Consider the following 26084-nt stretch of genomic DNA (forward strand, 5'->3'; position numbering starts at 1 on the left):
TCCATGCCTCACTGTGCCCATGACTAGACTGACGTTTAACATGGGAGTCTATGGAAGGGGTGCCTGGCTTTGAAAAATTGGTGCTCCCTGGCCAGAGATCCCCTGGGCAACAAACTTTAAACACTTGTAGAGGAAGAGTGGGGCTACATGTGTGCCAAGATCCGGGTCCAGGGGACCTATTACCGGCGGGTACCGGGTCCCCAAAGTCACTGGAGAAATTACCATTTAACATGGGAGTCTACAGTATGGAAGGGGTGCCCGGCTTTGAAAAAATCGGTGCTCCCCGGCCATAGATCCCCCCCCCGGACAACAAACTTTGCATACTTGTAGAGGAAGAGTGGGGCTATATGTGTGCCAAGTTTGGGGTTTCAGATTTTGTTTCTTATTTTTTGGATTTTCGGATTTCTGAATTTCCGGATTTCGAATTTTCTATTTTACGAATTTCCGATTTTCAAAAATTTCCGAAATTTTCGAAATTCGAATTGTCAAATTTCTGAATATTCAAATTTACAAAATGTATTCTAAATAACGAATTTCGATCATAACAAATGACCCGAAAAAATGTAAATAAAATGAATGAACTAAAACTAACAGATTTTTTGTCAGTGCACATGTCTACTAACAATCCGATTATCGTACGATCGCGTTAAAAGGGGTGTTTTTTGTACGATTTTCTGATCGGCTTAAGACAGGAAGTAAGGAGAAATCTCTTCAATGTGACAGATGGCAAAAAAAAAACATTCTCTACTGTATCCAAAATGGGGAAAAGCATTGGCTTTAGTTAGTAGTACATTATTTTTTTTCAGTCCAGTATATGATCAGTATATGATCAGTGACATGCAAAACAAAAATTTGCATTTTATAACGGGTTTTACACTGTTTGGGATGTTTTGCAGAATGTCCCTGAATGAGTAAATTGGTGATGTGGTGACCGAGAACCGATGACCGGTAAATGATAGTAACCAACTAATACACTGTCCTTGTATCATTTTATCCAGGAAAATCCAACATGGGTGGTCGGCCTGTGGATAATGTAAAGAGAATTAAAGAATTCCTAGACATCACTCCAAACAGAGAGGATTATCTAGGTGAGCCGAGTCTGTCTGTCTGATCGTTTGTTCTGTCTTATCATTCTCTCTTATCTCTCTTTAATCTGTCTTTCTCTTTCTTTTATCGCTCTCTCTTATCTCTTTCTTATCTATCTCCCTTTTATATATTTTCCTATGTTATCTATCTTTTATCTTTGAATTATATTTTACTTTTCTCTCTCTCTCTCTCTCTTGTATTTTATCTTGCTCTCACTAATATCTCTTATCTCTATCTTTTCTTTCTATATATACACTGTACATTACTAATCACCAAAAGTATTGGGACACCTGCCTTTCCATGCACATGAACTTTAATGTCACCCCAGTCTTAGTCTGTAGGGTTCAATATTGAGTTGGCCCCCCTTTGCAGCTATAACAGCTTCATCTCTTCTGGGAAGGCTGTCCACAAGGTTTAGGAGTGTGTCTATGGGAATGTTTGACCATTCTTCCAGAAGCACATTTGTGAGGTCAGGTACTGATGTTGGACAAGAAGACCTGATTCGCAGTCTCCGCTCTAATTCATCCCAAAGGTGTTCTATCGGGTTGAGGTCAGTCTTTATGAACCTTACTTTGTGCAGTGGTCCAAATCCTTTGATGGTGGGGGGATTATGGTGTGGGGTTGTTTTTCAGGGGTTGAGCTTGGTCCCTTAGTGTTTGAGCTGGAGGAACATGACTGACCTGCACAGAGTCCTGACCTCAACCTGATAGAACACCTTTGGGATGAATTAGAGCGGAGCCGGAGACTGTGAGCCAGGCCTTCTCGTCCACATCAGTGCCTGACCTCATAAATGTGCTTCTGGAAGAATGGTCAAACATTCCCATAGACCGGGGGCGGATCCAGAGTCTTGTCTCGGGAGGGGCACTGCCTGAAAATATGTTTGTTTGGGGGCAATTTATCGGGGAAATGGCTGGTGTTGGCGCTTTAATTATCACGGCACCATGGTTGTTATGGTGTCAGGATGATTGAAGCGCATTATTTCTATTATTACTTTGTAATATAATATTAAATGGTTCAACTCACCAGAAAGCAGAATCAGTGGGAGCCCCGAGTGTGTCGCCTGCCACCATCACTTGCCACATGTTGCGGATTGTCACTTGCCACACATTGCAAATTGTCACTTGCCACATCACCTGCCACACCTTGCGTATTGTCACTTGACTGCTAAGGTGGTGTTTTGATTGCTTCTTTCTGTGTGTTTCCCTGAGTCAGGCAGCAGAGACATAATGTAATCTCTCTGCTGCCCACGCTGCCTGCACAGTGAGGGCAGAAGTTACTGCAGGGATGCAGGGCGGTGAGAGATGATCTCATCTCTCTGCTCCCCCGCCCCCCCCCCCCGACTAGCTGATTGGCCAGCTGTGCGCTCACACCGAGCCGCCCACACACTGACTCAGTAGCCTGGCCCGCCCGCCCACAAACCGCACTCTATCTGCCTGTAAACTATGCTGCCCGTCCGCCCACGGAGAGACCCACTCGCCCGCTCTCTCATCCGCCCAGCGCCCGACCCGCAACAAATTTCTCGGGGGTGGCAATTTCCCCATTGCCCCCCCCCCCTCCCTGGATCTGCCCCTGCCATAGACACACTCCTAAACCTTGTGGACAGTCTTCCCAGAAGAGTTGAAGCTGTTATAGCTGCAAAGGGGGGCCAACTCAATATTTTACCCTACGGACTAAGACTGGGATGCCATTAAAGTTCATGTGCGTGTAAAGGTGTCCCAATACATTGTGTAATATAGTGTGTGTACACACATATATATATATATATATATATATATATATATACACACACACACATATACATACATACTAAATGGTATGAGTGAATAAGTACATGTCAGTGCAGTGGAATTGCAATTTAAACAGCGGTAACAGGTAACACTTTTAATTTTCAGGGGAATCTTTGCTGCTTATGTGAAGTTTTCTGATATTTCCATGGTATGCATAATTTTGAAGGACCACTAATAACAATATAACCAATGATTATTCCAGCATATAGCCTATGCCTTACCTATTCCACAGAACATGTCCCAAACACCCCCCCCCCCCCCCCCGATTCACCCTCCGACATTCCTCTCCTAGATCTCATTCTGCTAAGCCCCTATCTACATCCCCACACACAGCTTTGTTCCTATTCACATTACTTACCCTTAAAGTGGAGGTTCACCCGCACATGACCCTTTTTCCCCTTAGATTCCTGCTCGTTTTGTCTAGGGGAATCGGCTAGTTGTTTTAAAATATGAGCCGTACTTACCGTTTACGAGATGCATCTTCTCCGCCGCTTCCGGGTATGGGCTGCGGGACTGGGCGTTCCTTCTTGATTGACAGTCTTCCGAGAGGCTTCCGACGGTCGCATCCATCGCGTCACGATTTTCCGAAAGAAGCCGAACGTCGGTGCGCAGGCGCAGTATAGAGCCGCACCGACGTTCGGCTTCTTTTGGCTACTAGTGACGCGATGGATGCGACCGTCGGAAGCCTCTCATAAGACTGTCAATCAAGAAGGAACGCCCGCTCCCGAAGACCCATACCCGGAAGCGACGGAGAAGATGCCACCCGAGTGTACAGACTCTCCTTTCAAAAGACGACATTGCGTACGAAGAGCATGCGCTCATCACATTCGATGCCGTCGCCGCCATATTGCTGCACCCTACCTATGCCTAGGAAGCTACTGCGCATGCGACAAAGTCATTTCGACCATGCGCGGGTTTCCTCTGCAACCAGGTAAGTATACACACTCGTGTTTCTCGGCAGGAAAACTGCCGAGAATCTCACGATGAGAAAAAATAAAGAACATGTTCTCTATTTTTCTTGTCTAGATTCTGGTCAGTTTTCTTGTCAAGAAACCTGAAAGCCTCTTAGGCCTCGTACACACGGCCGAGGAACTCGACGTGCCAAACACGTCAAGTTCCTCGTCAAGTTCAGGGATGAAGCCGCCGAGGAGCTCGGCGGGCCGCCTTCTCCCATAGAACAACGAGAAAATAGAGAACATGTTCTCTATTTTCTCGACGAGTTCCTCGGCGGCTCCATCGGGCCGAAAGTGTACACACGACAGAGTTTCTCGGCAGAATCCGGCTCTGACCGAGTTTCTCGCTGAATTCTGCCGAGAAACTCTGTCGTGTGTACGAGGCCTTACACGCGCTCGATATACTTGGAGAAAACCGAGAACGTGTTAGAGGCTTCACACTCAATCACTGCCACCCTCTAGCACTTTCCCTGGACACAAATAATCAATGCAGCGGCAAAGAAAGAAAAATACCTGCATGTCCTCAAGGAGTTGTTGTGCCCTAACCATGCATGTTGGGTTGGCATTTACAACTTAGTGTCCTATAATATGGCGTTACTACCATGCATGTGGAGTTGGTGTCTACATCCTACAAAATTGCTATATGGCCCTGAGCGTATGGTTGGTGCTTGCAACCTAGTGTCTACAAAATGGCTTTACTACCATGCAGTGGCGTTGGGAGGGGGGCTGGAGCCCCAAATGGGTCCTAAAAAAGCCTTGGGTCTCAGGCATGCACCATTCTATCCCTGAGCGTCGCCGCCGAGCGGGGACTGATCTGATCCCGAGTGCGGCCGAGTGACATAGTAGATCCTGCCTTCTGGACCCTGCAGCACCTATGATGGATAGCCAACTGGTCCAATGCCGGGACCGTGGGACGTGCAATGTCCATCATAGGCGCTGCAGGCTCCAGAAGGCAGGAATTACAATGCGGCCGTGCCACATCACTGTGAGATCCCAGCTCCCCGCTCGGGCGGGCGGCTCTCCTCTCCCTCTCTGGCTGCCTGCTGGGATGATGATGGGTGCGCCACACACTGCACACCACCACTGAGCTGAGCTGCAGGACACACAAAGTCTGTTTTCTGGTCAGGTAGTCAGTGTATGTATGTCACTACCGTCAGTGTATTTATGCCAGTGTATGTCAGGTAGGTGAGTGTATGTCTGTCACTATCGTCAGTGTATGTATGTCAGGTAGGTCTGTGTATATAGGTCAGTGTATGTAGGTCAGGTAGGTGAGTGTAATGGTCAGTATGTCAGGTAGGTGAGTATATGTCTGTCTCTATCGTCAGTGTATGTATGTCAGGTAGGTCTGTGTATATAGGTCAGTGTATGTAGGTCAGGTAGGTGAGTGTAATGGTCAGTATGTCAGGTAGGTGAGTGTATGTCTGTTACTATCGTCAGTGTATGTATGTCAGGTAGCTCTGTGTATATAGGTCAGTGTATGTAGGTCAGGTAGGTGAGTGTAATGGTCAGTATGTCAGGTAGGTGAGTATATGTCTGTCTCTATCGTCAGTGTATATATGTCAGGTAGGTCTGTGTATATAGGTCAGTGTATGTAGGTCAGGTAGGTGAGTGTAATGGTCAGTATGTCAGGTAGGTGAGTATATGTCTGTCTCTATCGTCAGTGTATGTATGTCAGGTAGGTCTGTGTATGTAGGTCAGTGTATGTAGGTCAGGTAGGTGAGTGTAATGGTCAGTATGTCAGGTAGGTGAGTTTAGTGGTCAGCATTGATGGGCACTGGTAAGGTAGGCAGCTACCAGAAAGTGAGCTTACCCCCCCGCCACACAACCCCACCGTCCAGCCAAGAAACCCTGCGCCACTACCACACCCCGTCCCGGTGCCGGCTTCGGGCTGAAGCCCCCTGGTCTTTTTGCCACCTAGCAACGCCCCTGCTACCATGCATGTGAGTCTCCTGCAAAATGGCTTTACTACTATGGTGGTGGTGATTGACCAGCAGGCTGAATTATCTATGAAAATGCAACGAGGTAGCAGGTCGGCCAGAAAGCAGCCACCATGCATGCTTGGTACTACTATAACTTACCCATAAACCCTCTATGTTAACCTTCACCATTGCTGGTTGAAAACCTGAAGCCGCATATATTTTGAAGCCTGATTGACCCAATTTATTTGTTTGATTTCAATTTGGAAGTTAGTTTGTCTGCTTTCAGTACCAAAGCATTGAACGCAGTATACTAATAGCATTATAACATGTGTGCAGGATTATCTTGAAAACGACATGCATAAATCTGAACCTGCAATTAATATGTGAGGCTGGAAATGTAAGCATTTTTTCTTCTATAATAACTGTGGGATATATGTGTGTTGTCTGGTCCTCCCCTAGATATCTATGCATTCGGTATTGGTAAGGAAATCGACAGGGCAGAACTGAGTGAAATAGCGTCTCAGAAGGAGAAGGAGCAGCACATGTTCATACTGGAGGACGCAGAGCGCATTAAACAAGTCTTCCAGGAGATAACAAGTATGGTCTTATAATCTTCTTCTTCTTGCACCACAGCAGTCTATAATGTTTTTGCTCTTTAACCACTTACCCCCCGGACCATATTGCTGCCCAAAGACCAGAGTACTTTTTGCGATTCGGGACTGCGTCGCTTTAACAGACAATTGCGCGGTCATGCAATTGGCGTCCTTTTTTCCCCACAAATAGAGCTTTCTTTTGGTGGTATTTGATCACCTCTGCGGTTTTTATTTTTTGCGCTATAAACAAAAATAGAGCGAAAATTTTGAAAAAAAATAATATTTTTTACTTTTTGCTATAATAAATATCCCCCAAAAATATATAAAAAAACATTTTTTTTCCTCAGTTTAGGCCGATACGTATTCTTCTACATATTTTTCGTAAAAAAAAATCGCAATAAGCGTATATTGATTGGTTTGCGCAAAAGTTATAGCGTTTACAAAATAGGGGGTATTTTTATGTCATTTTTATTAATATATTTTTTTTACTAGTAATGGCGGCGATCAGCGATTTTTTTTCGGTACTGCGACGTTATGGCGGACACTTCGGACACTTTTGACACATTTTTGGGACCATTGGCATTTTTATAGCGATCAGTGCTATAAAAATGCATTGGATTACTATAAAAATGCCACTGGCAGTGAAGGGGTTAACACTAGGGGGCGGGGAAGGGGTTAAGTATGCCTGGGTGTGTTCTTACTGTGGGGGGGGGGGTGGCCTCACTAGGGGAAACACTGATCTTCTGTTCATACATTGTATGAACAGAAGATCAGCGTTTCCCCCGCTGACAGGACCGGGAGCTGTGTGTTTACACACACAGCTCCCGATCCCCGCTCTGTAACGAGCGATCGCGTGTGCCCGGCGGCGATCGCGCCTGCCGGGCACACGCACGGGAGTCGGGGGCGAGCGGGGGGGCACCGCCGCCGGGCACACGCGATCGCTCGTTACAGTGGAGGCTCAAAGAGCCGACGTAGAATGACGTGGTCTCGCCCAGGAGAGCCGACCTGCCGCCGTAGAATGACGGCGGTTGGTCGGCTAGTGGTTAAGAGATTCCTTCTCAACCACTTGCTTACTGGGCACATATACCCCCCTCCTGCCCAGGTGAAATTTCAGACTGAGTCGCTTTAACTGACAATTGCGCGGTCGTGCGACGTGGCTCCCAAACAAAATTGACGTCCTTTTTTCCCCACAAGTAGAGCTTTCTTTCGGTGGTATTTGATCGACTCTGCGGTTTTTATTTTTTGCGCTATAAACAAAAAAGAGCGACAATTTTGAAAAAAAAAATACAATATTTTTTACTTGTTGCTATAATAAATATGCCAATTTAAAAAAAAAAAATGTTTTCCTCAGTTTAGGCCGATACGTATTCTTCTACATATTTTTGGTAAAAAAAAAAAAAAATCGCAATAAGCGCAAAAGTTATAGCGCCTACAAAATAGGGGACAGAATTATTATTTTTTATTATTTTTTTTTTTTAATAGAAAAATGGCGGCCGTCTGCGATTTTTATTGGGACTGCGACGTTATGGCGGACACATCAGACACTTTTGACAAATTTTTGGCGCCATTCACATTTATACTGCGATCAGTGCTATAAATATGCACTAATTACTGTATAAATGTGACTGGCATTGAAGGGGTTAACACTAGGGGGTGAGGAAGGGGTTAAATGTATTCCCTGCATAGTGTTCTAACTGTAGGTGAAGGGGGGACACAAATCGGTCTCCTCTCCAGAGACAGGACGCTGTCTCTGTGAGAGCCGGCAATGAGAAATGATCTCATATGTTTACATATGAGATCATCTCTCATTGGCTGCACAGATTGCATCGCAAACGGCCACTCTTATTGGCCGTTCGCGGCGATCTGTAATTAGCTGTGTCCAAGGGACACGGCCAACAGAGTTTCCCCGCTGCGCGCTCTGGAGCGCACGCGGGGAACGCCCAAAGGGGCGGACGTCAATTGACGTCCAGTTGGATATTCAGGTCCGCGCTGTAGCCGTCATTCGGCTATAGCGCGGGACTCAAGAAGTTAAGCCTCATACACACGATCGGACTTCCATCTGATTTTTCCGTGGATTTTGCTCCGAATGGGCGTCGGTCGTGAACTTGGTATGCATACACACGGCAGGACTTTTTCAGCCAACAAACACGAACGTAGTGACGTAATAGACGCACTACGTGGTTTTTCTGCTCTTTACCACCACCCTTTGGGCAACTTCTGCTATTGTAGTCTGAACTTCAGCATTGGTTCGGAGCATGCGAGTTTGTACTTTGGACTTTAGTCCGATGGACTTGTGTACACACGATCGGATTAGCCGACTTAGGACATTTGTTGCCAGAAAGTTTGTCTGTTCTCACAGTGAACATTTGTCCGATCAAAAAGTGAAAATTTTGTCCGATGGAGTGTACACACAGTCGGATTGTCCGCAAAAACAGGTGCGTCAGACAATTGTTGTCAAAAGGTCTGATTGTGTGTACGGGCCTTTACAGTATCTGGATATACACCAATCAGTTATAACTTCACGACCACACATCTAATATTGAGTAGGTCCCCTTTTTGTTGCCAAAACAGTCCTGACCCATTGAGGCATGGACGCCACTAGATCTCTGAAGGTATGTTCTGGTTTCCAGCATATCCCACAGATGCTCATTTGGGTTGAGATCTGGAGAATTTGAAAGTCACTGGCCCGGATTCAGAGAGCAATTACGCCTGCGTAACCATAGTTACGCAGCGCAATTGCTTACTTGCGCCGGCGTAACGAATGCTCCTGATTCAGGAACCTCGTTACGCCGACTGCAGCCTAAGATATGCGTGGCATAAGGCTCTTAGGCCCGCATATCTTAGGCTGCATTCTTGCGATGGCCGCTAGGTGGCGTTCCCGTTGTGCTCAGCGCATAGTATGCAAATTGCATACTAACGCCAATTCACAACGTTACGCGAGCCCTGCGTACGCAGTTTACGTTGTTTGCGTACGGCGGTCTTCGCGTAAGGCTGCCCCTGCTATTAGCAGGGGCAGCCAATGTTACGTATACCCATCGTTCCCGCGTCGCGAAATTTGAACTTTACGTAGTTTGCGTAAGTGAATCGTGAATGGCGCTGGACGCCATTCACGTTCACTTTGAAGCAAATGACGTCCTTGCGACGTCATTTGCCGCAATGCACGTCGGGAAAGTTTCCCGACGGAGCATGCGCTCTACGATCGGCGCGGGAACGCGCCTAATTTAAATGATTCCCGCCCCCTACGGGATCATTTAAATTGCGCGCGCTTACGCCGGGCATTTTTCCGGAGCGCCCACGCAATTTACGGAGCTACTGCTCCGTGAATCGCGGGTAGCGCAGAAAATTTGCGGGGGCGCAGGGCAAAAACGGTGCCCTGCGCCTACGTAAAAAATGCGTAAAGCTACTTGAATCTACCCCAATATCTTGACTTCATTGTTGTGTTCCTCAAACCATTCTTGAGCCATTTTTTTCAATATGGCAGGGCTCATTATCCTGCTGGGAGAGGCCTCTGCCATTGGGAGAATACCGTTTCCATGAAGGGGTGTACTTTTTCACCAACAATATTTAGGTAGATGATACGTGTCAAAGTATGATCCACATGATTGGCAGGGCCCTGAGTTACCCAGCATCACACTGCCTCTGCTGACTTTCCTTCTTCCCATGCATCCTGGTGCCATCTATTCCCCAGGTAAGCAACACAAACGCACCCGGCCATCCACATGATATAAAAGAAAACGCAATTCATCAGACCGGGCCACCTTCTTTCATTGCTCCATGGTCTTGTGTTTCCAGCACATCCCACAGATGCTTGATTGGGTTGAGATCTGGAGAATTTGGTGGCCAAGTCAATACCTCGGGCCAGATCCACGTACATCGGCGCATATATCCGTCGGGCGTAGCGTATCTCTGATACACTACGCCGCCGTAACTTATTTTAGTTTTTTTGAATCCTCAAAGAATGCGCACCGTAAGTTATGGCGGCGTAGTGCATCTTTGGCGGCGTAAGGGCGCGCCATTCAAATGGATATGATGGGGGCGTGTTTTATGTAAATACGTCTTGACCCAACGTAAATGACGTTTTTTCTCTAGTCGTCTTCCAGGACGGCACCCTGAGAGATGACTGGCTTCTCCTGACAGGAAACACAATCAAAAAGAGGTTAAAAACCCCGCCCCTTCCCGTGCTCCTCAGTTCTTGATTGTGTTTCCCCACAGCGAAACGTTTATTTTTTTCTGACCTAAGGCCTGGGGCTGGTGGTCCCCCCCTGGGAACTGAACCGCAGGCACTGGGTAGCCTTTGGGTTCAGCGAATACTTCCACTCCTAGGGGGTCCCTTCTTACTCAGGGGGGGCCTCACTATGTGAGCAGAAGAACCCCCCTGAGTGCTGGAGTCTCCTGGGGATAGGTGTCTATTCTGGAGCTCCAGGGGCTGATCCTCTCTCTCCCTGAGCCTTCCCCTTACCTTGGAGGTTTTTGGGTCGAGCTCTCTCCGGGGGTGGGGGCCTTCTGTGCGCTCTGGGGCTGCGGCCGGGTCATCCTGGATCCCTGGGCGTTCATTGCCGTTCGAATTTTGGCGCCAAACCGGCGTCTCTCAGAGCCGGCGGCGCGGGGCAAGGACGTCACACACACAGGCGCGCGCGTGTGTGTCACTTCCGGGTCGGCCTGGTAAAGATGGCACAGCGCAGCTCCAGCACGCCAGTCCCGGCTTACCACTACACCGGAGACACACGGTACGTCCTACCGGAAAGAGGACAGCAGCAGCTGAGAGAGAGCAGAGCCATCATCCTCCCGCGATGGAGCGAGAGGGCCGGTCATCTTCGACCCTGGCTGCAGAGGAGACCACAGGGGGTGAGTCTTCTTGAATACAGGTATGGTGGGCTAAAATCCAATGTGATTTCTCAGCATTTACATACATGCCTGTGTACCTTTTCCTTTTTAGGGGAGGATTGCACTGCCCAGGGGGGGGCTAGTCGTTCAAGCAGCACTAGTCGTTCCAAGAAATGTGGCTACTGTAGTTGCAAATTACCCTCAGATTATTTCAAACCCTTTTGTGCTAAGTGTATTGTTAAGCTAGCAGGGAAGGAGACCTCTGAGATTCTGAAGGGGTTTCTTGAGGTACAGTCAGAAATGCTCTCTACGCTCAAGGAATTTCATGTGTCTTTAAAGAGCAAAGAGCCTGAACCCCCCATCGCAGGGCCCTCTTCTCAGGAGAGTTCCTCTTCACAGATCTTTAGAGTCCGCCAGGAATCCCTTGGTTCCTTAGTATCTGACTCCGAGGACTCAGAGATTCCCCCTCAGGAGGGTGGCTCTCTTGGTCAGGCAGAGGAAGAGAGCGAGGATACTAGGGCAGGCAGGTATGTCTTTGCTGCGGACGATATGGAAGGCCTCCTAGAGGCAGTATATGCCTCTGAAGAGATCCCTCAACCTGCGGAAGTAATTTCCACTCAGGATAGGCTATACCAGGGCCTGCTAAAACCTCAGGCCAAGGCTATTCCGGTACACCAGTCCCTAAAGGATATTATCCTCAGGGAATGGGCAGAGCCAGAGAAGAAGCTTTTAAGGTACAAGACCTGGAAACGACGTTGCCCCTTTAAGGAGGAGGAGGAATCAACTTTTTTTAAGATTCCTAGACTAGACGCTCCGCTCGCGCAAGTTTCCAAGCAATCGGATCTCTCTTTTGAGGACACAGGCAATTTGAGGGATCCTATGGATCGGCGGGCAGAGACCTCCTTGCGTAGGGCCTGGGAGGCTAACGCGGCTGCCTTGGGCCCCGCCTTAGCCTCGGCCTGTGTTGCAAGAAATGCCAATTCCTGGATCTCAAAATTGCAGGAACATGTGTCCCAGGGGTCAGATTCTAAGGAAATTTTAGAATCCCTTCAACTCTTAGGGAGCGCAGTAGCATATTTAGCAGACGCCTCTGTAGAGACTGTGCGTTCTACTGCAAAAACAGGAGCCCTCCTCAATTCTGCCAGAAGGGCAGTGTGGGTCAAAATGTGGAACGGGGACCTTGCGTCCAAAAACCGCCTTTGTGGTCTTCCCTTTGAGGGCTCCCTGCTCTTTGGTTCAGGCCTGGATCAGGCCCTGACTAGATCCTCAGAGAAAGGGGTTCGCTTTCCTGCTAAGCCTAGACAAAACAAGAAAAAGTTTTTTCGAGGCCCCCAGGGTGGATTTGGAGGTAAGAACCGTCCCTCAGAGAAAAAGCCCCCTTACAACAGGTGTTGGGGTACTGGGAAGGAAAAGCAAAAAGGAAGGCTCCTACTGAGGGAGGTATTCATGGTCACCATCGATTTACGAGACGCATACCTCCATGTCCCGATTTTCTTGGGGCATCAGAGGTTCCTCAGGTTCGCGATCGCCTCCGTCCAGGGAGTGCAGCATTGGCAATTTGCTGCCCTTCCTTTCGGATTGGCCTCCAGTCCAAGGGTCTTTACCAAGGTCCTGGCGGAGGCGATCGCTTTCCTGCACCTACAAGGGATAGCGATAGTTCCCTATCTCGACGACTTGATACTATACAATCAAAGTCGGGATCTCCTTCTTGCGGATCTGGCCACTGCAATGACTACCCTCGAGTCCTTGGGGTGGATCATCAACAGGGAGAAGTCCTCTCTCCTTCCAGAACAGCAGAAACTCTATCTAGGGTTTCTGATAGACTCCCTGGGAGGGAAGCTCCTTTTACCCAGCGACAAGATCCGAGGTCTCATGTCAGTGGTCAGATCAACGTTGGAAAGAGCAGAGTCCTCCTTCAGGGACATCATGAGAGTCTTAGGTCTAATGACTTCCTGTATTCCAGCAGTCCCGTGGGCTCAGCTCCACTCCAGACCCCTACAATTTTTCCTTCTCTCCTCCTGGGACGGAAAAAGGGAATCCCTAGAGCTCAGTGTCAGTCTCCCAGAACCAGTGAAACTCTCACTGGGTTGGTGGCTCATCCCACAGAACCTACAGCAAGGTCTGTCGTGGGGCCAGACCAATCCGGTCAGGATCACCACGGACGCCAGCTCATGGGGGTGGGGCGCACATCTGGACGATCTCCGTGCCCAGGGTACCTGGGGACAACGACAGAAGGGGGCCTCTTCAAATTACCGCGAGCTATTAGCGGTCGGAGAGGCTCTGAAGGCATTCGAGGACAGAGTCTTGGACCAGGAGGTCCAGATCATTTCCGACAATGCGACCGCGGTGGCCTTCCTCAACCATCAGGGGGGCACCAGATCTCGCACCCTTCTAGACTTGTCCTTAGAGATCCTGGGCTGGGCCGAGCAGAGAATTCTCTCGCTCTCGGCGGTACACCTGAAAGGGACCCTCAATCTGGGGGCAGACTATTTAAGTCGCCATCCCATTCTCCAGGGGGAATGGGAACTAAATACAGAGATTTTCAGTCTAATATGCCAGCACTTTGGCAGCCCAGAGATAGATCTCTTCGCCCGCAGGGCAAACCGGAAGGTGAAGAGATTCTTCTCTCTCTCCCGAGAACACGGCTCGGAGGGGGTGGATGCACTGGCACAGGTGTGGAGGTTTCAGCTAGCCTATGCCTTCCCTCCTTTGAGCCTAATTCCGAGAGTCCTGCAGAAGGTAAATCTAGCAGTAGGGAAGTTCATTCTCGTCACACCCTGGTGGCCCAAGAGGGCCTGGTTCCCGCTCTAGAGCGAGGGTCAGTGTTGCCTCCCCTTCTTCTCCCTGTCCGGGCGGACCTTCTTCGTCAGGGTCCGATTTTTCACCCAGAACCCAGCTTCTTCAAGCTGACGGCCTGGTGCTTGAGAGGCGGAGCCTGAGGGAGAAGGGCTGCTCAGAGAGAGTTATTGACACGCTTCTAGCCAGTAGGAAGGTAGTCACTAGGCGTATATATGCCAAAACCTGGGGTATCTTCTCTCGCTGGTGCTCAGAGAGACATGTTTCTCAGCAGGAGACCTCGGTCATCTTAGATTTTCTCCAAGATGGAGTAGACAAAGGGTTAGCCACGAGAACACTAAGGGTTCAGGTAGCAGCCTTGTCATATTTTTTGGATAGACGTTTATCCCTGGACCCCCTGGTTAAGAGGTTTCTTATAGCCAGAGACAGGTTGTCCCCAGTTCAGATCTCTAGGGTTCCACCCTGGGATCTTTCGTTAGTGTTAAACCAACTTACCAAGGCTCCGTTTGAGCCAATCGACACTATCCCCATCAGGTTACTCACCTTTAAATTCGCCTTCCTCTTGGCAATCACAACGGCCAAGAGGATAGGTGATATGCAGGCGCTCTCCATTAAAGAGCCATTTTTTCGCTTATTTGAGGACAGGGTCGTTCTAAGTCAGGACCCCCTTTACCTTCCTAAGGTAGTGACAAAGTTCCACAGGTCACAGGAGGTAATCCTCCCTTCTTTTTGTTCAAATCCCCAGAATGAAGGAGAAGCTTCCTTTCATTGTCTGGATGTTAGACGATGTCTATTAGCTTACTTAGAAAGAGTTACAGTCTTTAGACGTTCTACTCATCTATTAATTTGTTTTTCGGGTCAGAAAAGAGGCCTTCAAGCGTCCAGAGCCTCTATTTCCAGATGGATTAGGCAGACAATTTCCTTAGCTTATGTACAAGCCGGTAAGGTAGCTCCTAATGTTAAAGCACACTCCACACGATCACTAGCAACCTCCTGGGCAGAAAGGGCCGGAGCTTCGGTGGAGCAGATTTGCAGAGCAGCGACGTGGTCAAGCCAGAACACGTTCCTGAAACATTATAGAGTTGACCTACTGTCACCTCAGGACTTGGTTTTCGGGAGAAAGGTCCTGCAAGCAGTGGTCCCGCCCTAAGGTAGGCCTGAAGCTACTTGCTTCTCTCTCAGGGTGCCGTCCTGGAAGACGACTAGAGAAATGACCAGTTACACTTACCGGTAGCTGTATTTCTGGTAAGTCTTACAGGACGGCAGGCCTACTTCCCACCCTTGGGATACATTATTGGTTTGTATTATATTTTTTTGTGGTGTTTTTTCCGTGCACTGGTGGGTTCATACTTTATCTCAAACTGAGGAGCACGGGAAGGGGCGGGGTTTTTAACCTCTTTTTGATTGTGTTTCCTGTCAGGAGAAGCCAGTCATCTCTCAGGGTGCCGTCCTGTAAGACTTACCAGAAATACAGCTACCGGTAAGTGTAACTGGTCATTTTTCAACTACGCATGCGCCGTCCGTGGGGGTATCCCAGTGCGCATGCTCGAAATTAAACCGGAACAAGCCAATGTTTACGACGGTGACATCATTCTACGCAAAGCTCTATTCGCAAACGTAACATTTTTAAAATTTGACGCGGGAACGACGGCCATACTTAACATAGGATACACCTCATACAGCAGGGTTAACTATACGCCGGAAAAAGCCGAACGCAAACGACGTAAAAAAATGCGCCGGACTTACGTTCGTGGATCGCCGTATCTAGCTAATTTGCATACTCGACGCGGAATTCGATGGAAACGCCACCTAGCGGCCAGCGTAAATATACACCTACGATCCGACGGCGTACTAAGACGTACACCTGTCGGATCGATCCCTCATTCCGTCGTATCTTGTTTTGTGGATACAAAACAAAGATGCGACGCGGAAACTTTAAAATTACGCGGCGTATCAATAGATACGCTGGCGTAATTCATTTGTGGATCTGGCCCCTCGACTTCATTGTTGTGTTCCTCAAACCATTCTTGAACCATTTTTTTTCAGTATGGCAGGGTGCATTATCCTGCTGGTAGAGGCCACTGTCTTCGGGGAATACTCTTTCCAAGAAGGGGTGTACTTGCTCAGCAACAATGTTTAACCGCTTGCCGACCAGCGCACAACGATATACGTCGACACAATGGCACGGGCAGGCAAATGGGTGTACCTGTACGTCCCTTTAAATTTGCCACCCAGCCTCGTAAGTGTGTCTGTGGGTCCCGGGAACTCGATGTTCCCGGGCGGCCCGCGATTGCGGTTGGCAAAGGCAGAACAGGGGGATGCCTTTGTAAAAAAAAAAAGGCATTCCCCTGTTCTGCCTAGTGACACATCAGTGATCTACTGTTCCCTGTGATCGGGGACAGTGATCAGTGACATGTCACTGGTAGCTCCTCCCCCTAACAGTTAGAATCACTCCCTAGGACACACTTGGCCCCTTCAGCACCACTTGATGGTTAACCCCTTCACTGCCAGTGTCATTTTCACAGTAATCAGTTTTTATAGCACTGATCGCTGTAAAAATTACAATGGTCATGTCTGATGTGTCCGCCATAAAGTCTCGGTAACAATAAAAATCGCAGATCGCCGCCATTACTAGTAAAAAAATAAATAAATAAATAAATGCCATAAAACTATCCCCTATTTTGTAGACACTATGGGCTAGATTCACGTAGAATCGCGTAACTTTGTGCGGGCGTAACGTATCCTATTTACGTTACGCCTCTGCAACTTTTACAGGCAAGTGCCGTATTCTCAAAAAAAAATTGCGGCGCCGTAGCGTAAATAGGCCGGCGTAAGCCCACCTAATTCAAATTGTGAAGAGGTGGGCGTGTGTTAAGTAAAACAGGCTTGACCCGACGTGATTGACGGTTTTCACGAACGGCTCCAAAGTACGCCGCAAAGACGTCATTGGTTTCGACGTGAACGGAAATGACGTCCAGCCCCATTCACGGATGACTTACGCAAACGACGTAACTTTTTCAAATTCCGACGCGGGAACGACGGCCATACTTAACATTGGTACGCCGCACTTACGCCACCATATAGCAGGGGCAACTATACGCCGAGAAAAGCCTAACATAAACGGCGTAACTTTACTGCGTCGGTCGGGCTTACATTCGTGAATTCGCGTATCTAGCTGATTTACATATTTTGACGCGTAAATCAGCGTACACGCCCCTAGCGGCCAGCGTAAATATGCAGTTACGATCCGACGGCGTAAGAGACTTACGCCTGTCGGATCTAATAGATATCTATGCGTAACTGATTCTAAGAATCAGGCACATAGATACGACCGGCCGGACGCAGAGATACGACGGCGTATCTGGAGATACGCCGTCATATCTCCTCTAAGAATCTGGCCCTATAACTTTTGCGCAAACCAATCAATATACGCTTATTGCTTATTGTTTTTTTTTTTTCAGATGCCATTGTAATGAGATAATCAGTGTTATTCACTTACCCTGTCAGTGGTCAAAAGTTATGGCTGATTGCTGTTTATCAGGAGCATGCTGTACAGCTAGAACACTGGTAGTGTTCTGTTGAGAAACGCCCCCTTCTGTAGGCATCCGCCCCTCACACGTGCCCATCATGATGAAACCCACCCCTTGCAGAGTTGCACGAGCATTGGGAGCGTGTGGCACAATGTTGGCTATTGTGCGCAGGCGCCGTCTACAGCTTCCGTCTTCGGAAGGTTTCGGCGTCTCCGTACTGCACAAGCGCTGCGCATGCACAGTACCGGGTGGCCATTATTCAACAGGGGGCATTTCTTGTCAGAACAGGGACACTGTAGTCCCCAGAATGGTGTAATTCTAATGTCCACCAACAGGTGTCAACCAGAAGTCAGTGGGCTAGATTCAGCAATGATTTACACTGGCGTATCCATAGATACGCCGCGTAATTGCTAAGCTGCGCCGGCGTATCTTCTTTCTGTATTCAGAAAGCAAGATACGCCGACATTAGCCTAAGATCCGACTGGCGTAAGTCTCTTACACCGTCGTATCTTAGGGTGCTCTCTCACGCTGGCCGCTAGGTGGCGCTTCCGTCGTTTTCGGTGTAGAGTATGCAAATTACCTAGATACGCCAATTCACAAACGTACGTGCGCCCGGCGGTAGTTTTTTACGTCGTTTGCGTGAGGCTTTTTCGGCGTAACGTTGCTCCTGCTTCTATGAGGCGCACGCAATGTTAAGTATGGACGTCGTTCCCGCTTCGATTTTTGAATTTTTTACGTCGTTTGCGTAAGTCGTTCGCGAATAGGGCTGGACGTAATTTCCGTTCACGTCGAAACCAATATGTCGTTGCGGCGTACTTGGGAGCAATGCACACTGGGATATGTACACAGACGGCGCATGCGCCGTTCGTACAAAACGTCAATCACGTCGGGTCATCATAGATTTACATAAAACACATAATTCCACATTTGAATTACGCCGGCCCCATTTACGCTATGCCGTCGCAACTTACGGAGCAAGTGCTTTGTGAATACTGCACTTGCTCCTATAAGTTGCGGCAGCATAGCGTAAATAGGATACGCTGCGCCGCCGTAACTATGCGTGCCCCTACCTGAATCTAGCCCAGTGGGTCTTAGCAAATAGTCACCCCCTGGTGCTGGGAGGCTATTTAGACCTATCAGTCCACCCAGTATTTTGTAGACATGTGCACTGCCGAAAAAATATCGTTTTTTTTTTATTAGTTTTTTAACTTTTTCCAAAATGTGAAAAATCTGAATTCAAAAATTCGGAAAATTGAAAATTCTGAAATTTTCTAATTCTGAATTTTTGAATTTCCGAGTTTCCGATGAAGTAGACTGATGGTCTGATGTGCCTACACACCATCGGTTAAAAAAACGATCGTGTCAGAACGCGGTGACGTAAAACACAACGACGTGCTGAAAAAACGAAGTTCAATGCTTCCAAGCATGCGTTGACTTGATTCTGAGCATGCGCGGCTTTTTAACCGATGCTTTTGCATACTAACGATCGGTTTTGACCTATCGGTTAGGCGTCTATTCTAGTTCTTTTTATTTTTGACCGAAGGATAACTGACCGATGGGGCCAACACACGATCGGTTTGGACCGATGAAAACGAACCTTCAGTCCGTTTTCATCGGTTTTGACCGATCGTGTGTACGCGGTCTTACTGTCCCGAACCTTCCTGCTCCTGCATTCCCTACGCCATCCAGCCTTTCCACCTGATCTTGCTTTGTCCCGCTTCCCTTTACCTCCTTCCCCTGCAGTTGTTGCTGTATATAGTATATTAGTATATTTATGACAGAGACCATGGGAAGAGGTGGAATCGGAGCCATTTTGCATATTTAAATAAATAATAAAAAGAATAATGCTTGCAAATTTATTACAGAAATTAAGAATTATGGGGAAATGTGCGGCCTGAATGATGAGAGCTCAGATACAGATGACGAGAATCCAGATGCATCTACTCCGAAAAAACATCCGTGGAATGTGTTAATTCAAGTGAGTAAAAAAAAAAAAAAAAGTTATTCATTATAAATGACTAAAATAAGCACAATTTGCAATCCACCCTGGGGCTAAAATAGCAGATATTCATAAATAATGTTTTTTTTTTTTTACTCCTTCTAACTTTGGGCCAGATTCACATATAACTGCGGCGGCGTAACGTATCGTCTATACGTTACACCGCCGCAAGTTTTCAGCGCAAGTGCCTGATTCACCAAGCACTTGCGTGTAAACTTACGGCGGTGTAGCGTAAAGGCGTCCGGCGCAAGCCCGCCTAATTCAAATGGGGCGTGTACCATTTAAATTAGGCGCGCTCCCGCGCCGGACGTACTGCGCATGCTCCGTTTTAAAATTCCCGCCGTGCTTTGCGCGAAGTGACGTCATTTTTTTTGAGAGGCGACGTGCGTAACGTACTTTCGTATTCCCGGATGTCTTACGCAAAAAAAAAAAAATTTGAAATCAGACGCGGGAACGACGGCCATACTTTAACATGGCTCGTCTAAATTTAAGCCATGTTAAAGCAGCCATAACTTTGCGACGGTAAAAAAAAGACTAGCGACGACGTAACGAACGCGCAAACCTTCGTGGATCGCCGTAAAAGCTCATTTGCATACCCGACGCTGGAAAACAACGCAAACTCCACCCAGTGGCGGCCGAAGTATTGCAGCCTAAGATCCGAAGGCGTACGAAGCCGTAAGCCTGTCGGATCTTAGCCAAAAGCCGTCGTATCTTGTTTGTGAATCACAAATTAAGATACGACGCGGCAAATTTGAAAATACGCCGGAGTATCAGTAGATACTCCGGCGTATTTCTTCTGTGAATCTGGCCCTTTGCTTTTACTTCCTGGCTGCCCGTCATTAAAAAAGAAAATATTTAAATAGTATCTGGCAAAACAAAAAAAAACATGGCCCATGTGTTGAAGAGCTCTGGATCTTTTTCTTAAGCCCACCATCCCTCAGTCCGATAGGGTCCATAGAGAATCTCAGATTTAGACATGTGCACTGCCAAAAAAAATATTTTTCGTTTGTTATTTTCGTTTTTTTTTTCGTAAATTCTGGAAAATCGAAAAAAAGTTTTTCGTTTTTTTGCTTTTTTCGTAAATTCGTAAATTCGGGAAATTCGAAGATTCGGAATTCCAAATTTTTCGGATTTCCGAAAAAGCAAAAAAAGCAAAAAAACGAATAAAACGAAAATGACAAAAACTAATTTTCGGAAATTCAAAAAATTTCAGAAAATTCGGAAATGAGAAAATTCGGAAGTACGAAAAAATTCTCATTCGAAAACTCGGGAAAATCCACAAATTTCGAAAATTCCACAATTCAGATTTTTTTATTTTTCTAATTTATTTTCAAAAATGAAAAATTCGAAAATGAAAGATTTAAAATTTCGAAAATGAAAAACGTGGAAATTCGAAAATTGAAAAATTCGACATTTAAAAAATTGAAAATTAAAAATTCGAAAATTTAAAAGAAAAATTCGAAATTTCTAAAATTGAAAAATTCGAAAAAAAAATTAAAAAAATAAATAAATTCGTATTTTCGAAAATCCGAATTTCCGAAATTCGGAAAATTCGGAAATTTAAAAATTTCTAATTTTTTTTTTTTTTTCGAATTTTTAATTTTCGATTTTCAAAATTTCGAATTTGAAAATGAAAAATTCGAAAATTCGAAATTTTGAAAATCGAAAATGAAAAATTCGAAATTTCTAAAATTAAAAGAAAAAAAAAGAAAAATTTTCGTATTTCCGAATTTCCAAAAATCCGAATTTCCGAAATTTAAAAACTTGGAAATTTAAAAACTCGGAAATTTAAAAACTCGGAAATTTAAAAACTCAGAAATTCGAAATTTCGGAAGTGCGAAAATTCGGAAACTGAAAAATTTGTTAAAACAAAAATTCGAAATTAACGAATTTCCGAATTTTCGTTAAAAAAACGAATTAGAAACTAACAAATTGCACATGTCTACTCAGATTTATTTGTTGGCTGTAAGCTGGAGAGTTCTGGTAAAACATTGTAGTGGGTCACAGGTCGTAGTTTGGAGACCCGCAGTTTAGATAGCTGGGTTTAAAAGCTGTGAAAATGTATTTGCCCCCTTCCTGATTTTTTTTTTGTTGGCGTATTTGTCACACTTAAATGATTCTGATCATTAAATAGCAATCCATTGGTGGATCATGACTCTCACCGTGGGTTCGCTGGAGTCCCAAAGCCTTAGAAATGGCTTTGTAACCCTTTCCAGATAGATGTCTATTACTTTGTTTCCCATCTGTTCTTGAATTTCTTTAGATCACGGCGCAATGTGTTACTTTTTGAGATCTTTTAGCTTGCTTCACTTTGTCAAACAGATTCTATCTAAAGCGGAGTTCTACCGAAATGGGGAAGCTCTGCTGATCTGCTTCACCTTCCCCCTTCAGTGCCACCTTTCAGGGGGAGGGGTACCTGTTTTTGACAGGTACCCCTCCCCACTTCAGGGAGAGGGCCCTGCGGTGCCGTCCCTCAAAAGTTCAGCCCCCCTCCTCCTTTCTCCGCCGCTGGGCCAGTTAGAAAGCGCAGCGTGCTTCGTGCATGTGCAGCAGGGAACTGGCTGTGAAGGCGAAAAAGGCTTCACTGCCGGTTTCCCTTACCACGAATGGTGGCGGCACCACCCGAGAGCCGATCTGAAAATCGGCTGGGGTGCCCACATCACGGGCTCCCTGGACAGGTAAGTGTCCTAATATTAAAAGTCAGCAGCTACAGTATTTGTATTTTTCCCCCAGGCACAGGGCTTTTTTTAAGGGGGAACTTGGTAGAACTCAGTTCCACCACCTCTGGCTCGGACCCTTTGGTGCCTGCTCTCCACAATCACTTGTAAACACAAACGTCTGGTTTCTGTGTTTACAAGTGACAGCTCTGCACTCTGTATGTAATGCAATCCTGGTATTTAATGCCCCTTTAAGACCCTCCTATTGTTTTTGTGAAATTAGACTGACCACACCCACTATTTGATGTGATTTGGAGGGTGGGTGTAGGGGAGGGGTTTTGTGGGGGTGTGGTTAAGTTCCATCACCTACTGTTTGAGGATAAAAAAAGCCCTGCCCAGGCGGAACACCGCTTTAAGCGATTTCTTGATTTAACAGTTCTGCCATTAACCACTTAAGCCCCGGACCAATATGCTGCTAAATGCCCAAAGGCGTTTTTACAATTCGGCACTGCGTCGCTTTAACAGACAATTGCGCGGTCGTGCGACGTGGCTCCCAAACAAAATTGACGTCCTTTTTTCCCCACAAATAGAGCTTTCTTTTGGTGGTATTTGATCACCTCTGCGGTTTTTATTTTTTGCGCTATAAACAAAAATAGAGCGACAATTTTGAAAAAAATTCAATATTTTTTACTTTTTGCTGTAATAAATATCCCCCAAAAACATATATAAAAATATTTTTTTTCCTCAGTTTAGGCCGACACGTATTCTTCTACCTATTTTTGGTAAAAAAAAATCGCAATAAGCGTTTATCGATTGGTTTGCGCAAAATTTATAGCGTTTACAAAATAGGGGATAGTTTTATTATTTATTTATTTTTTACTACTAATGGCGGCGATCAGCGATTTTTTTCGTGACTGCGACATTATGGCGGAGACTTCGGACAATTTTGACACATTTTTTGGGACCATTGTCATTTTCACAGCAAAAAATGCATTTAAATTGCATTCTTTATTGTGAAAATGACAGTTGCAGTTTGGGAGTTAACCACAGGGGGCGCTGTAGGAGTTAGGGTTCACCTAGTGTGTGTTTACAACTGTAGGGGGGTGTGGCTGTAGGAATGACGTCATCGATCGAGTCTCCCTATAAAAGGGATCACTCGATCGATGCAGCCGCCACAGTGAAGCACGGGGAAGCTGTGTTTACATACGGCTCTCCCCGTTCTTCAGCTCCGGGGAGCGATCGCGATGGAGCGGCTACAAATGAATAGCCGCGCCGTCATCCCGGATCGCTCCCCGCGGGAATCCGACCGCCGCATGTAGCGCGGGGGCGGGGGGGGGCTCCCGATCGGACCCCCGACCCGCGGTAGGGAAAGGACGTACATGTACACCCATTTGCCTGTACGTGCCATTCTGTGGACGTACATATACATGCGGCGGTCATCAAGTGGTTAATCAGGCCTGGGTTTGGCAAGTGATATTTAGCTTGGCTTTCCAAAAAATGTGGTTAACCACAGTTCATTTATGATTAAGCAAGGGGGGGGGGGGGGGCGGCAAATACTTTTTCGAATAGGGTCAGGCAGCTTTGAACAGCTTTTTTTACCTAAATAAATAATAACATTATTTAAAAACTGCATTTTGTATTTAGTCGGTTTATTTTAATCGTTTAAGTGTGACAAATATGCAAAAAATATAAAAAAAACTGCACTGTATGTACCTGGACTCGGAGTTGAGGTTTAATTGTTTTGGAATAATTCTGATTAAAGTATTTGTGTTTCCCAGACTCCAAATTCAAGCCCTTGCTTCGGATCTCTGATCTCCAGCCAGTGGGTCCTCTCTGCTGCTCACTGTTTTAAAGGCTTCGAGCCGAAGCAATACAAATTCGGAATTGGTAAATATACAGTATGTGCAGGAGCATGATAAGTACAATGTAATCATTTCACAGATCAAATTAACCACTTCAGCCCCGAAGGATTTGGCTGCCCAATGACCGGGCCACTTTTTGCAATTCGGCACTGCGTCGCTTTAACTGACAATTGCGCAGTCGTGCGACGTGGCTTCCAAACAAAATTGCCGTCCTTTTTTCCCCAAAAATAGAGCTTTCTTTTGGTGGTATTTGATCACCTCTGCGTTTTTTTTTTTTTTTGCGTTATAAACAAAAAATAGAGCGTAAATTTTGAAAAAAGACAATGGCCCGGATTCAGATAGCAGTTACGACGGTGTATCTCCGGATACGCTGTCGTAACTCTGAGTTGCGTGGTCGTATCTATGAGACTGATTCATAGAATCAGTTACGCATAGATTTCCCTAAGATCCGACCGGCGTAGGTGTCTTGCACCGTCGTATCTTAGGCTGCATATTTACGCTGGCCGCTAGGTGGCGCTTCCGTAGATTTACGCGAGGAATATGCAAATTAGGTAGATTCAGATTCAGAAACGTACGTCCGCCCGGCGCATTTTTTTACGTCGTTTACGTTAGGCTTTTTCCGGCGTAAAGTTACCCCTGCTACAATTAATTTTAATAAAACACGCCCACATCATCCACATTTAAATTAGGCGGGCTTACGCTGGACCACATACGCTACGCCGCCTTAACTTATGGCGCAAGTTCTTTCTGAATACGGAACTTGCGCCCTAATTTACGGCGGCGTAACGTATCTGAAATACATTAAGCCCGCCGATAGATACACTATTGTATCTGAATCCGGGCCAATATTTTTTACTTTTTGCTATAATAAATATTTCCCAAAAATATATAAAAAAAACAATTTTTTTCCTCAGTTTAGGCCGATACGTATTTTTCGATATATTTTTGGTAAAAAAAAAAAAAAAAATCACAATAAGCGTTTATTGATTGGTTTGCGCAAAAGTTATAGCGTCTACAAAAAATAGGTGATAGTTTTATGGCATTTTTATTAATATATATATTTTTTTTTTACTAGTAATGGTGGCGATCAGCGATTTTTATCGGACACTTTTGGGACCATGGTCATTTTTACAGCGAACAGTGCTATAAAAATGCACCGATTACTGTGAAAATGGCAGTGAAGGGGTTAACCACTAGGTAGCGCTGTAGGGGTTAAGTGTGCCCTAGTGAGCTTTTCTTACTGTAGGGGGGGGGAATAGGCTGTGTGTGACATGACACCGATCTCCGCTCGGAACGGAGATCATTGTCACTACCAATCAATAAACGCTTATTGCGATTTTTTGTTTTTTACCAAAAATATGTAGAAGAATACGTATCGGCCTAAACTGAGGAAAAAAAATTTTTTTATATATATTTTTGGTGAATATTTATTATAGAAAAAAGTTTAAAATACATACGTATCAGCCTAAACTGAGGAAATTTTTTTTTTTATATATATATATATACATATATATATATTTTTGGGGAATATTTATTATAGCAAAAAGTAAAAAATATAGCTTTTTTTCAAAATTTACGCTCTTTTTTTTGTTTATAGCGCAAAAAAAAAAAAAAAAAACACACCCCCCCGACAGTAAGAAATGTTGTAGGGGGGATGTGTTTTTTTTTTTTGCGCTATAAACAAAAAAAAAAAAAAAAAAAGAGCGTAAATTTTGAAAAAAAGCTATATTTTTTACTTTTTGCTATAATAAATATTCCCCAAAAATATATATATTTTTTTCCTCAGTTTAGGCCGATACGTATGTGTATCGGCTGTGTGTGACATGACACTGATCTCCGCTCGGAGCGGAGATCATTGTCACTAGGCAGAGTGGGGAGATGCTTGTTTGCATCTCCCCGCTCTAGCTCTCCGTGAGACGATCGCGGGTATCCCCCCAGCGGTGCGCATGTGTGCACAATAGCGCTTCCTAAAAGGGGATGTATATATACGTCCTTCTGCCCAGGAGTGCCATTGTGTCGATGTAAATGTGCGTGCGGCGGTCAGGAAGCAGTTAAAATAGTGAAAAGGATTTAAAAAA

At 45.9% G+C, this 26084-nt stretch overlaps 1 protein-coding gene across 2 annotated transcripts in view; it reads left to right on the forward strand.

Moving 5' to 3' along the window:
• LOC120913253 (complement C2-like) overlaps window positions 1-26084 on the forward strand; it is a 127621-nt gene that overhangs the window by 52619 nt on the left and 48918 nt on the right. For both annotated transcript variants that reach the window (XM_040323074.1, XM_040323076.1), the window contains exons 9-12: window positions 999-1088; window positions 6205-6342; window positions 19354-19466; window positions 23923-24031. In XM_040323074.1, coding sequence (XP_040179008.1) covers window positions 999-1088; window positions 6205-6342; window positions 19354-19466; window positions 23923-24031 — 450 coding nt within the window. The remainder of the gene's footprint in view (window positions 1-998; window positions 1089-6204; window positions 6343-19353; window positions 19467-23922; window positions 24032-26084) is intronic.

Source organism: Rana temporaria, chromosome 9 (assembly GCF_905171775.1).
Source record: "Rana temporaria chromosome 9, aRanTem1.1, whole genome shotgun sequence".
Lineage (NCBI taxonomy): Eukaryota > Metazoa > Chordata > Amphibia > Anura > Ranidae > Rana > Rana temporaria.